The 13536-nt window shown below is 38.9% G+C and overlaps 1 protein-coding gene across 1 annotated transcript in view; it reads right to left on the bottom strand.

Annotated features, from left to right (window-relative positions):
* The window catches only part of PIWIL1 (piwi like RNA-mediated gene silencing 1), a 28892-nt gene extending 15784 nt beyond the window's left edge, over positions 1-13108 (bottom strand). Inside the window, exons 1-8 of the mRNA XM_007455448.1 lie at positions 13031-13108; positions 12571-12682; positions 6148-6273; positions 5440-5654; positions 4960-5081; positions 3814-3894; positions 2975-3172; positions 2425-2536 (exon numbers count right to left, since the gene is read on the bottom strand). Of these exons, the coding sequence (XP_007455510.1) occupies positions 2425-2536; positions 2975-3172; positions 3814-3894; positions 4960-5081; positions 5440-5654; positions 6148-6273; positions 12571-12682; positions 13031-13108 (1044 nt within the window). The remainder of the gene's footprint in view (positions 1-2424; positions 2537-2974; positions 3173-3813; positions 3895-4959; positions 5082-5439; positions 5655-6147; positions 6274-12570; positions 12683-13030) is intronic.
* Positions 13109-13536: the final 428 nt, after the last annotated feature.

The following is a 13536-nucleotide window of genomic DNA, read 5'->3' as shown; positions in this document are numbered from 1 at the left end:
TTCCCTACATATGAAAAACTAGCACTTTCATTTGTTGAATACTACTGTTAACCCTTTTCTTTTTAAAAGTGATGGACCATGGTCTTCCCTTCCAAAGGCCCTTCTCCCCCACTGAGTGTTTCCTAGACATTATCTTCAATATACAAGACCTAAGCCATCACTTATTACTCAAACTCCATTTCTGCTAGGAAGTTCTAAGAATACCTTGATTCTTTCAAGTATTTCAAGCCCACCCCTTTTGACTAATTAGATCTAATAGACACCTTCACCCCTGGTTGTGACAGACATCTTCCCTGAGGAAGTTAACCTAAGCTGAGACGTCAGCCTAAGAGTCAAGTGTGCAGAGCGAGCGCTGGCAGGCAGTGGGAGCCCGTGGCTGGATAAGGCGGCTGGGCAAGTGACAAGATGAGGACACACAGCAGCTACATCATTCAGGGTTTCACTGGATAAGGAAAAATGTGCTTCATAACAAGACACAGGAGCAACAGGAAGCCACTTAATTACTTTGGGTAGAAAGTGTAACATCAGATTTGTATGAGTTTTGAAATGGATCAGAAGTATAAGAAATGAAAACTACGAGACCAGTTGAGAGAGAGAAATGGGGCCTAGACAGGAGGTGGCAGTCACTTAGAAAAGGAGGAAAACGAAGGTATTTCAGATAAGCAAGGTAGGGTGATAGGATCCGACAATTAGTTATACAAGGTAAGTTATACAAAGCATGGCGATCTGAGGTTTGAATTATCCATCATTCACCTGTTCATGCAAATACCTGAGTGCCTACTTAGGCACTGGGGCGTATATAAAGTCCCTGACTTGGTGGAAGTGGTGTTCCCTGCTCTGATGAAGAGCGCCGCACAGGGCCAGGTTAGGGGGATATCACATGTTCAGTCTTGGTCACAGGTAAGGCATCTCTGAGACATCCAAATATTCAGAACAAGTAGGTTTAGGCATGCCTAGGGCTAGAGATAGAAACCTGAGAATTGTTAACACATCATATGTGAAGTCTTCGCATAGACTGGAGATCACCTGGAGAGTATAAATATACAGTAACTAGGGACCTGACGCAGAACCTTTAAGTATGCCAGCGTTTAGAAGGTCCCGTAAGGGAGAACAAGCAGGCATGTGAGATTCAACACTGGTCAGAGGAGGGGAGAATCTTCCCTGAATTTGCTTCAGGCTTAAATCAAACTTTCAACTGTGTCCTCTTTATATCTGCTGTTGGCATATACCAATTATTCCCATCTCTGACCATGATTATTAAAATGAACTACAGAAAAATGCCAAAACTCATTTCTCGTAGTAACCTCTGACCCCCAGAAGAATCTCGGTTAAACATGGCTGGATTCCTCAAGGGGTTTTCAGAGGCCGAAAGCAGCAGTAGGGACATCACGCTGAAATGACCCTTGGCCTGTTTTCACTTCGCCCAGAAGACCAGTTCCTAATGGGACTTCTCAGAGAATCCTCCTCCAGAGCGGTATTGATCTTCTCACTCACAGGAGAGCAGCTGAAGATCAGGCAACAGTAGATATTCAGGAAAAAGACATTTCAAAGGTCACTAGTCGGATGTGTACTTTTGAGACAAAATATAAACACATAATAGCTCATTTACTCCACTTTTTAGAAAAAGGAAATAATCTAGAGAAAGTAGGAAAAAATAAATTTTAGCACTTCAAAGACAGGTTTTAAGATTTTAATTAATGTGTTTTCTTTAAATACTTTTCCTGCACTTTTAACAGAGCACATCAAATGGAATGAGACCTTCTAAGGATACAGGGGCCGATCTGCTTATCTCTGAACACTACAGCAATGTTCTGATGCCTTCCTGGAGACACATTTTATTCTCTTCTAGTCAGTGGCTGCTCTTTCTTGCTATTTGTCTCTCGTGTCTTTGTCAGTTTAGTGATCACTGTGCCGACAGCTAGAATCATCTTTATAAAACTGGGGCTGGGGGCCACCCAATAACCTGATCTAGCCCACATGAGACAAGTCTGTCTCACTCTGTCAGCATGTAAAACAAAAGTAAGAGTTAACCCATCTGCAGATTTATCATAACGGATGCTAAGCGTTCACAGATCTCTAGCCCACGCTGCCAGATGAAGTTTAAAAAAAGTGCTGGCTACAGAGTAAGAGACAGTATATGCTAAACTGTTAACCTGCACTGTTTTCCTACTTGTCCTCCACATGCTGAAGTTCAAATGTAACCTTGTATTCTACTGCAGAAAAGGAACCAGGACAGGGCACAGCTCATTTGCTAATGAGCTAACTATGCCATGACCGCCTTAATAAACACATTTATAGACAGCTTCAAAAGCAACTTGTTCCATATGCACACCTGTCAGAAAATCCTACTGAAGGTGTTTCCGATGTCTCCTAAGGTCTAAGTCCTTCACAGCACGAAGATAAGAGTCCACAGTGACACCTTACCTTCCTGTAGTACTCTAAGAAACTGACTTCAGAGCCATCAGCTTTCTTAAAGGTACTCTTCGGATTCTGGTCCCAGTCAATATCATCTATTCTGTATGTTTTATTGTTATACCTGTGGAGTTAAAATTTTATTGGTATTTGATTAAAATATGTAGAAATGGTATTAAAAAGAGGAGCTAGACACTATGTACTCTCTAAAAAATAAAATTTCAAGTCATTTGGCAATATACAATATTATGGAAAGATAAAGGGAAAATAATTTCTTAAAGACTACGCTATACACTAGATGGACGGGGAAGTTAACTAAACTATTAGAAAATAAAGTTAAAACTAAACAGAGGAGAAATCATTGGCTATTTCTCCTTTTAAGATGAGTATATGCCCCCAAACGTTGTGCTCTTGAGAAGAAGGTTATGAATACCCCCCCATTTGTGTGCTGTTCCCAGCTCTCCGCTTTAAGCCCTGCTTCCTCCCCATCTCACACTATAGGGCCAGAAAGCCTCAATATCTCCAGACGCGTAACACTGCTCTGCGTTACTAAAAGCCTTACTTGGTGAGAACAATTAAGCCTATCAGCTCTTTGGAAACGTGTTCTTGAAATTTATGCTCCTCAGTTTGATGAAACAAGCTGAGCATGAAATCTAAAACGGTTTCACTGCGAAGGACTTTATGACTGACATCAGTGCAAAGCATGATGTTATTTTCATACTGAAGAATAGAAGTAGTGAAGCCAGGCCAAATCACCAACCTGTCAAAGACAATGAATGCCATGAACATCCAAACATGTTTTGCATGTATCAAGTTATGGTTTTTTACATTTATTAACTGGGTCAACAGTACAAGTCCTTGAGTACACTTACTTAGCTTCAGGGTTTACAGGGTTCCAGATGAAGACTGATCTTTTTAAGATCTTCAGCAATGAATGTTTATAATAATGTAATAACTTTATAAGTTCCATTTTAAATTTAACATACTAACTTCATTAAATTTTATTACTTATATTGATCGAAGACTTGAAAAATCTAATTGAAAGCATCTACATTTATTATAATAAACCTAAACCACTTGAGCTGCAATCCTGATACACTTCAGTAACTTTTGAAGCAACCGTCACTAGCTGATGAATTTTGTTACCTAAGAGCAAATACAAACTTTGTGTTGGATAAGTCTTTATGCTTTTCCCCCATGACAAATAAATATCACATGATTTTTTAAAATCCAAATATTCTGGGATATCTCCTTTATTATTTAAGCCAACAGGTTAAATGTTCACTTAATGTGATGGGCACCACTAGCGGCCAGAGTAAACCTGATCACTTCAAAACAGAGCATCACCATCAAAGTCTGTGATTAAACCTAAGGAAAAGAAACTTTCCACTTCATACAAACCTATGATTTGGAATATCAATTGGGTCACTTGGGTTATAATAATTCCGTCCAATCTGCTGCAAATTCATCATCTTTAAAAGCCTAGAATTTGAAAGGTCAGAATAGAGAAATGAATATTGATAAACATCTCTAACACTACAATCACAATTGCATGTTATTTAGAGCAGGAGTTGGCAAACTATGGCTCATAGGGGGGCCACATCCAGCCTACCTGCTGTATGGCCTAGGAACTATTTTTTCTTTTTACATTTTTTTAAAGGTCTGGAAAAAAAATCAAAAGATTAACGATGCATGAATTATGTGAAATTCAAATTTCAGTGTCCATCAGTAAAGCTTTATTGGAACACAGCCATGATCATATGTGTCCAATGACTGTTTCTGTGCTTCAACAGCAGAGCTGAATGGTTGAGACACAGACCACATGGCCTGCAAAACCTAACATGTTTACTACCTGGTCCTTTGCAAAGAAAAGTTTGCCAACCCATCATTTACAGAAAAATAAATCTTCTATGACATTAATTCAAACAAGTATCCAACAAAATGAGTCAGTGACAGGTTATCTCATGACCAACTTAGGTAAATTACAAATCCAAGAATTATGTCTCACTATGCTCATGCCAAGCTCAGGCTCATCCAGATTGCTTCCCACTCAGCAGGGGGACGGCAGGGGCGGGGGGCCTTCACAGAACTTGTGTCCAACAACTTTGGGTTTGGAAAACACAGCACCCACACTGAAAGCCAATCATGGAGCATGCACTATACGTGTCCTACGATGGAAGAAGTAAATCGGAACGGACCTAAACCCTGTCCTGCTTTCTGAACTGGCACCCACTGTGGGACAGAAGGAATATAAAGTTAAAGTGCTGAGAGAATGTGTGCTCTTAACATAAGCTCAGATGGGATCTGAAAGATCTAATCTCAACACAAATAGGGAAGTGAAAGACATGACGCTCGCTTAAAGCAAATAAATGAGACTTATACCAGTACACCGCACCTAAAAACGATTAAAACTCAGGGTAACCCAACGATCCTAGCCAACCATTGTAAAATCTAGGTACTAAGTACACAGGTACTTATTGTACATGTCTTTCAACTTCTGATTATGTTTAAAATTTCTTAATACAATGTTAAAAAATGCCAACATACCTCCTGAAAATAATATTATAGAACTGCAAACAAGTTGGTGATGTGGGCGGGAGTTCATTTGTCAAGGTGACAGTTATCCTCACGTGCTCTCCATTTCGGGTCTGACTAAAAACTTCGGTAACCTGAAGCCAGAGTGGTGAAAAACCAAACTTTTAATTTCGTTAAAATAGGGCCAATCACATAAGCCTGTTGAATAAGGCAACAGTGAAAAGTATGGAAAAGTTTTAGATTAAAAAAAAAAAAAGAATGACTATGAGAAAAGAGTGACTAAGTGCCTTGTTATCATTTGACTGTGATCATTAAGTCACTCAGGTGGGTCTGAGAATGGTATAATAATGCCAAATACACCCATGGGTGTATTACAAGTCCTGACAGACAGGGGACCACTGGGGTTTCTCTAAAGCTACCCCAGACTGTGGCAGTTTAGCTTTGAGGTAGAACTCCCCATCTCCCTCTCCCCAACCCGACAACTGAAATAACCTTGTGCTGTAGTCTTTTAGGTAAAAATAATATTGTTCCATCAAAAGCATGACACCTTCCAATTAAATCTTCATGTTGAAAAAGAAGAGCTGAGCGGAGTCTTCTGGCTTCCATCAATGGGTTATAGTCAACGTGATACTGATATAAGGCCCACTGGGGACGGGATGTCAATCGAAAATGGTTGGTGCTTAGCCTTACTATAGTACCTGAAGAACCTGTAAAAGTAAGTCACATTCAATTAATGAAATATCAAGTTTATTCTTCCTTGAAATCTTCACTGCCATGACAAGGCAGACACAGTTCTGTAAACAAGGGGTTAAAAGCAGCGGACAACACAAAAGTCCTCAGACATCTGACTCTGGAGACTATTCCACTTAGGTAAATTACTAAAAGCATGCATTTAGAAACAAATCCTCCCTAGACTGAGTAATTTACAACCGAACCAATGAAATCTCTTTACAGCAAAAAGCTTTAAAAGAAAAAAGTAATCTATGTAATAAAACAACATTTCAGTGCAGCTAACGACATCCATAACTTATTTCAAAACCAAAAGGGAGAGAGGAAAATGGAAAAGCCATCCATGCAAAATCCTTGACCAAATGTGCTCCTTCACCTTAGTAATGCATCGTACAAATAAATACCGAAATCAAAGTGCTTCAATTCACTGTCCTGTGTACTTGAAAACTGTACTCTTAATAATTAACCTACCTGTTTTTGATTCTTTAACATGATCTAGGTTCTGTCTTGTATTCACACCAAGATCATGAAAGTCTCTACGACGACCTCCTCTGTCTGCTAATGATAACTCCTGAAATCCAGCAGATATCTGGAGTTCTTAAAAAAGAAAAAGGAAAAAAAGAAAAAAATTATACATCTAAGTTAATATGCAGCATGAAATAAAGAATGACGATTCCCAAAGTACTCTACTACGTGAAACCCAAAGGCTCCTGAGGTGCTAAAGATAGTGCCTAACAATCCCATCAGAATGTTTCAGGTAACTGCCAAAGGAGAGAACAACTTCCCAGCCACAACCTCTTCTGTGAAGCCCTTCTTGCCACTGCCCTAGGCGAACTCAGCTCCTTCACAAGACATATATACCTCTACAAGATCAAGACAACTGGAGTGATTCAAGAACTTAGGAGCACATGTTTATTGGCTGGGTAATTATTTTTCTGTCTCTAGGTCTGATAGCCACCCGTGGGCCTTAACATCAGTATTTTTCACAATTTTTATGATGTAATTATAGCTGTAGGAATTGGTAATTCATATGATTTAAATGTGCAACCTGAATTAGAAAACGTTAAGTCTAAAATGTAATTTCCTCACTAATTTCCCTTATGGACCAGCAGAGCAGAGGGGATGGGCCTGTGTATATCCCCTGGCCATGATACACATCTACTGGGATAGGTTAACCATCAGTTCATGCTTACTTGTAAAAGCTGTGGCTAAAATATCCTAAATGATTGAGTCCTTTAATTTGCATGACATATATTATGAAATATCTCATATCAATAGTATGATGTGGGCCAAAGAATGAACATGGGCTTTGTAGTCAAGGGTTAAGTTCTAGCTTTCAGTTAACAGGCATGTTATCTTGTGTAGCAGAGACTATTGACTACCCAATAACCAACCTTTCATTCTTGTTTTAAAATTTTGGGGAGTAATACAGCTAAAAGACTAGAATTTCCACCTTCCTTGCAGGTAAGGAGGGCCTAAGAGACTTATGCAGAAATTACTGGATGAAATGTCTGGGAAAGCACCATAGGGGAGTCAATAGCTGGCTTTTCTGTTGTCCATGCCCCTAGCTGCCAATCTTGCCTGGAATCTGGATGTGATGGCAGGAGGGAGCTCAAGCAGACATTCTGAACAAACCATAAGTCTTAATGACGGAGGTCATGGACTTGGGAGGAGGGAACAAAAAGATGAGAGCCCAGTTCTCTTCTGACCACAACTGCCAGAACTAGCCCAGAACTGCCAGCTTCTGGAGGAGACGTAACACAGCTTAAACAAAACATATGTTATTTTAATGTGAGCTTCAATTTCTTCACCTGAAAAACTGATTATAATAAATTTTACAGGATGTAGTAAGTTTTAAATGAGAACTTCGTTTATTAGGCGCTTTAAAGGTCCTGCTAAATATGTTGGTTCTTGTGCCTCATGATTTTCAGGGGCTCTATTTTAAAAGTCTTTTAATATGCAACTGTTTATATTTGTCTCCCTTAGTGAACTTTTTATCCCAAAGTCTTTCAGCTTAAGATATCCACGGATTAATTACATTAACAAAGGTCAGGTATTGAGTTTCTCTTAAAAAAAGATCAGTTCTGGATGTGAAAACCTGATTGCAAGTTTCTGAATGTAAACAATGATGAAGTTTGCTCCCCTCTCTACATATAGCACTGCTATTATGAACATTTTAGCCAAAACTTGATTAACTGTCAATCTAGAAAGATGACACATTTCAAAATGGATACAACTGGAAACCCTGATAATTCCCCTTCCACGCAGCTGCCAGAGCGCTTTATTAAAAAAAACACGAATCCCATCGATCATGCTGCTGTTCCATTTAAGAGTCCTGCAATGGAACCCTATCCCCCTTCACAGAGTGAAAACTCGAGGTCTTAAACAAGGGAACATTAACGATAAATCTGTTAAGGTCGTCATTTTAATTTCTAAAACATAGTAGATACTTGAACATTTACTGTGAGAAGCACTTCTCAGATATGATACTTACAAGACCAGTGAAAGGCGGTAAAGTCAGGCCTTGTATTTGTGACCCTGAGTATCACTTGATCTTCACAGTGGCCCTCATCTATAAAGATGCAATATATACCTTTTCATAGGTAGGGAACTAAGTTTCACAGAATTAAATTTAAATTCATAAGAACTGTTAAAAAAGTATTAGTGAAGATCAATACAAAGAATGTTTAGATTTAAGTGTTTCCAGAAATTTTATTTGCATTTTAATGCTTCAATAATAAGGATATGTTTTTTAAAAAACAGCTTCAGTGCATCTTTTTGCCCAGAGTTTTAATTCAATGAAATTTTGCTCTGTTGAACACAGCTGAACATGTCAAATATTCTAAGTTTCAAAAGAACTGTGAAGAACAAAGCAAGAGACATCACACTTCCTGATTTCAAGCTATACTATAAAAGTGCAGTAATCAAAACGGTATGATAACGGCACAAAAACAGACATAGACCAACGGAACAGAATCAAGAGCCCAGAAATAAACCCAGGAATACATGGTCAACTCATATCTGACAAAGGAACCAATAATATTCAATGGAAAAAAAGACAGCCTCTTTGAATTATGGTTTTCTCAGGGTATATGCCCAGGAGTGGGATTGCTGGGTCATATGGTAGTTCTATTTTTAGTTTTTTAAGGAACCTCCATACTGTTCTCCATAGTGTCTATATCAATTTACATTCCCACCAACAGTGCAAGAGGGTTCCCTTTTCTCCACACCCTCTCCAGCATTTACTGTTTGTAGATTTTTTGATGATGACCATTCTGACTGGTGTGAGGGAGGGAGACACAAGAGGGAGGGGATGTGGGGATACATGGATATATGTATATGTATAGCTGATTCACTTTGTTGCAGAGCAGAAACTAACACAACACTGTAAAGCAATTATACTCCAATAAAGATGTTAAAAAAAAAAAGTCTCTTCAATAAAGGGTGCTGGGATAATTGGATATTCACATGTAAAAGAATGAAACTGGACCCCTATCTTACACCACTTACAAAAATTAACTTGAAATACATTAAAGACTTAAATGTAAGACCTGAAACCATTAAACTCCTAGAACAAAACAAACAAAACAAAAAGCTCCTTGACAGGGGATCTTGGTAACGATTTTTTTTTTTTTTTTTTAAAGATATGACACCTAAAGCACAAGCAACAAAATAGTTGATAAACAGGTGGGACTATAAAAAACTTCTGGACAGCAAAAGAAACCATCAACAAGGTGAAAATACAACCTACAGAATGGGAAAAATATTTGCAAACTTTACATATGATAAGGGGTTAATATCCAAAATATATGAAGAACTCATACAGCTCACTAGCAAAAAACCAAATAAGCCAATTTAAAAAACAGGCAAAAGACCTGAACAGACATTTCTCCAAAGAAGACATATGAAACACTAACAGGCACATGAAAAGATGCTCAACATCACCAGTCATTAGGGAAATGCAAATTAAACCCACAATGAGCTGTCACCTCACGCCTGTCGGAATGGCCACCATCAAAAGGACACCATAACAAAGGCTGGCATGGATGAGGAGAAAAGAGAATCCCTGCGCACTGCTGGTGGCATTTTAAATTGGTGCAGCCACTATGGAAAACAGTATGGAGGCTCCTTAAAAAATTAAAAATAGGACCACCATATGATCCAGCAATCCCACTTCTGGAAATATATCCAAAGGAAATGAAAATACTCACTCAAAAAGATATCTGCACCCCCATGTTGGTAGCAGCACTACTGACAATAGCCAGGACATGGAAACAACTTCAGTTGTCCATTGATGGATGAATGGATAAAAGAGTTTGTGGTGCATATATATAATGGATTATTATTCAGGAAATAATAAAAACAGGAAACCCAACCACTTGTGACAACATGGATGGGCCCTGAGGGCATTATCCTAAGTGAAATCAGTCAGACAGAGAAAGACAAATTACTGTATGATCTTGCTTACATGTGGAATCTAAAAACAAACAAACAAAAAACAACCCCAAACCAAACTCACAGAAACAGAGATCAGACTTGTTACCAGAGGCAGAGGGTAGGGAAGGGAGAATTGGAGGAAAGTGTCTGAAAGTACAAACTTGCAGTCATAAGATAAATAAGTACTAGAAATATAATACACAACATGATGACTATAGCTAACACTGCTGTAATGATATACAGGAAACTTATTATGGGAGTGAATCCAAAGAGTTCTCATACAAGGAGAAAATTTTTTTCCTCTTTTCTTTTGATGGTATCTTTATCAGAAGGTGGGTGTTAGGTGAACCTAATGTGGTAATCAGTTCACAATACATGTAAATCAAACCATCATGCTGTATGCCTTAAACTTAGACAGTGATATATGTCAATTATTTCCTCAATAAAACTGGGTAAAAATAATAAAAGCAAGTGACCTAGAGGTGATTTTTGGAGTCACTGGTTTCAGCACTTGACTCCCACTCTGGATTTATTCTTGTCATTTCTGGCGTCTGAAGATTTTCCAACTCTCTAGCCAGATCAGATGAATTTTAAAAAGATATTTTAAAATTTAGCACATTAAAGGTATTTAGTTGGAGGATATCTAGCCTGCTATAATGCTGGGCACAGAATTCTCACTTGGCTTGTATATTTAAAACGCATGCAAGTTTCTATTATCAGAAACATTTGTAATTTACTGTGATATATTTATTCTAATAGAACAGATTGTACCCCCCTGTTCACTTTTTGGATTCAATGGGTAATTTAAAAAAGAAAGAACTGAGGCATCTAGACTAAGTGACTGGATAAAATCCTATAAATTTAAGGAGATTAATTCCCATAAAAGAATTGTCATCAGGCACTTTGAAGTTTGAAACATCCTGTAGTACCACAAAAGCAACAGACGTAATTAGATACATAAAGCAACAAATAAAAGGCCCCTTGTCTTCTAATAGATTCTTCAAATGAAGCACTATTAACCACTGATGTATTTATCCCCAAAATTTTCTATACAGAAAATATATACATACACATAACACGTATTTACTAAAAACACAAAGCTGTTTTACAAGCTGCTTTCATTTCAGTCAAGTTTTTATTTACATTCTTGAAAATGGCTAAATGGTACTCTATTGTTAAAGCACAGTGGGTTTTACCTCTTATTGGGTAGGGGTTTCCAGGGTCTGGGTACACTACCATGACTGTACTGCTAATAAAAGTGTACTGCTGCTACACATTACAAAATGCCATCCAAAAGTTAGTACAATCCCACGGGGAGCACAAATTCCAGTTTTACAATTGCCAACACTGGCAAAAAGTAAATTGGAGAATAAACAGATGTTTATTCTGTTCAAAAAAATGTTTCAGTTTAATTTAAACTTAATGATAAGGCTTAACATTTTACTGGCCTTTGTATCTTCCACTGCTTTGCCCTTTCCTTTGTCCACTTGGTCAGCAGCTTGTTAATATCATAGATTCATAAGACTGCTCTGTGTGTCAGAGAAATGAGCTCTTCCATCATTTCAGTTAAGTTCCCAGGTTGTCTTCTGACACTGACGTTATTTGTCATAGCTTGACTCACACCACTTCAAGTTCATTTCAGATTCATTCATGTTTTCTTCTAATTTTATGGATTTCACTGGTTATGACTAAATATTCAGAGTACACAGAAATGTACTGCAACGCATAAAGCAAGGAACCAGGTTTGTTTTCTAGTTTTCCCTTTGCGTCAACACTATTTTATTGCCCATTTCCCATGCCCATCCCAGGGTTTAAAAGCCAATGTGACTATATTAATTCTCCCTATGTATACATGGGTCTGCTTTTCCTATACCAAAACCAAACTTAATAACTGCAGAAGAATCTTACACCAAGCATCCAATTAATTAGTTTTCGCAACAATGCAGTGAAAAAGCACAAGTTCTGAAATCAGAACCGGTGTTCTGACTCTACTGGCTGTCACAACTTTGACCTCAGTTTTTGCAACTGAGAAACAGGATGAACCGAAACAACACATGTGAAAATATGTCTTCTAAGTCAAAGTTACAAACGTAAAAGTTGGTACAGCTTTGATGAAGTCACTAAAGATGAAAAGAGAATGTTCTAAAATGATTAATGCGTAATAAGCAAATTATAATCAGTTTAGAATTTGCTTTGGAACAGCAAGTGTGGGGCTCTGGTAGGCTGGAGTTCATTTCCAAGGAGGAAAGCAATCCTGTGGCCCTGCACTCAGGGGCAGGCTGCACGGTTTGCGGGAGATACGGCTACACTTTCAAGGACTGCTGGGGGTCCTTTCTCCTTATACAGAGCTTTGGTCGCCATGCACATCTAACGCTGCCAGTGCGCACGCACGCGCGCGCGCGCACACACACACACACACACGCACGCACGCACGCAGCCCCTTCACTCTCCCTTCACCTTGTGTCTTGGCTGTCGCTCCCACTGTTCCTCTCTGTCGTCCGCGGCCAACTAACTCCCCGTCGTCTGGTGGCGGCTGCAGTATAGGCTGAATGTAACCAGGCTGCTGACTCTGCAGTTATATGCAAATGAAGAATAGCATTCTTTCCATGTCAAAAGGTCACAGGTATCAGAGGCAATAACTACTCAAACAAGTCCAGGGTATTTAACCAAAACCGATCTAAACTAGTAATCAAATATTTTATCCTGAGAAACAAATTTCTTCAAGAAGGGTCGCCAACTGAAGGCGAGCACCAGCTTCCAATATCCACAGGACACAGCGCGTTGGCTTCCTGGTTCAGCCCTTATCCCTGCACAGGACACGGTTCTTAACCTTCTTTCTGCCATTGCAAGCTGATGAAGGCTTAAGAACACTGTGTTCTAAGACGCCTCCGCAGTTAGGACAGGGGAAAGCACTCACTGCAGCGGCGCCCACGCGCTGCACCGCCTCCTGACCACGAGCCCTTCCTCTTGCTCTCGCTCTGGCTCTCCCAGTCATTCTTCTTTTTCTTGAGAGGAAATAATCATGAAGACAATACTCAATGTTCACAGTTATATGTGAGTGTTTCTACAACGTTACCTTTAAACGGATTTGGTTGAGATTCTAAAATAAGCTCCTGGGTAATCCCATACTTTTCTAACCTCTTAACATACAGTCAAAGGCAATATCCCCACCTTCGATAAACTTAAGTGCTCCTGTGCTAGGTGGTGGCACTGAAGTGGAAGACCTACTACACTATTTCATTTTTCAATTGGATTATTTGTTATAAAGAGATGTAGGAGGATAAAACTGTTAAGAGACTGAAGGTGCTGGTGACTAGTTCTTTCTTTCACATCTGGATGTGTAACCTACTATGAAAGAGGGCACCAATGGCAAGTTTTATGCCAGGCTCTTTACATAATTCTTATACATACGTTACTGTATCT

The sequence above is a fragment of the Lipotes vexillifer genome, unplaced genomic scaffold (genome assembly GCF_000442215.2).
Source record: "Lipotes vexillifer unplaced genomic scaffold, Lipotes_vexillifer_v1.1 scaffold671, whole genome shotgun sequence".
NCBI lineage: Eukaryota > Metazoa > Chordata > Mammalia > Artiodactyla > Lipotidae > Lipotes > Lipotes vexillifer.
Note: the sequence above shows the minus strand (reverse complement) of the source record. Positions and strands in the feature narration are given on the sequence as shown.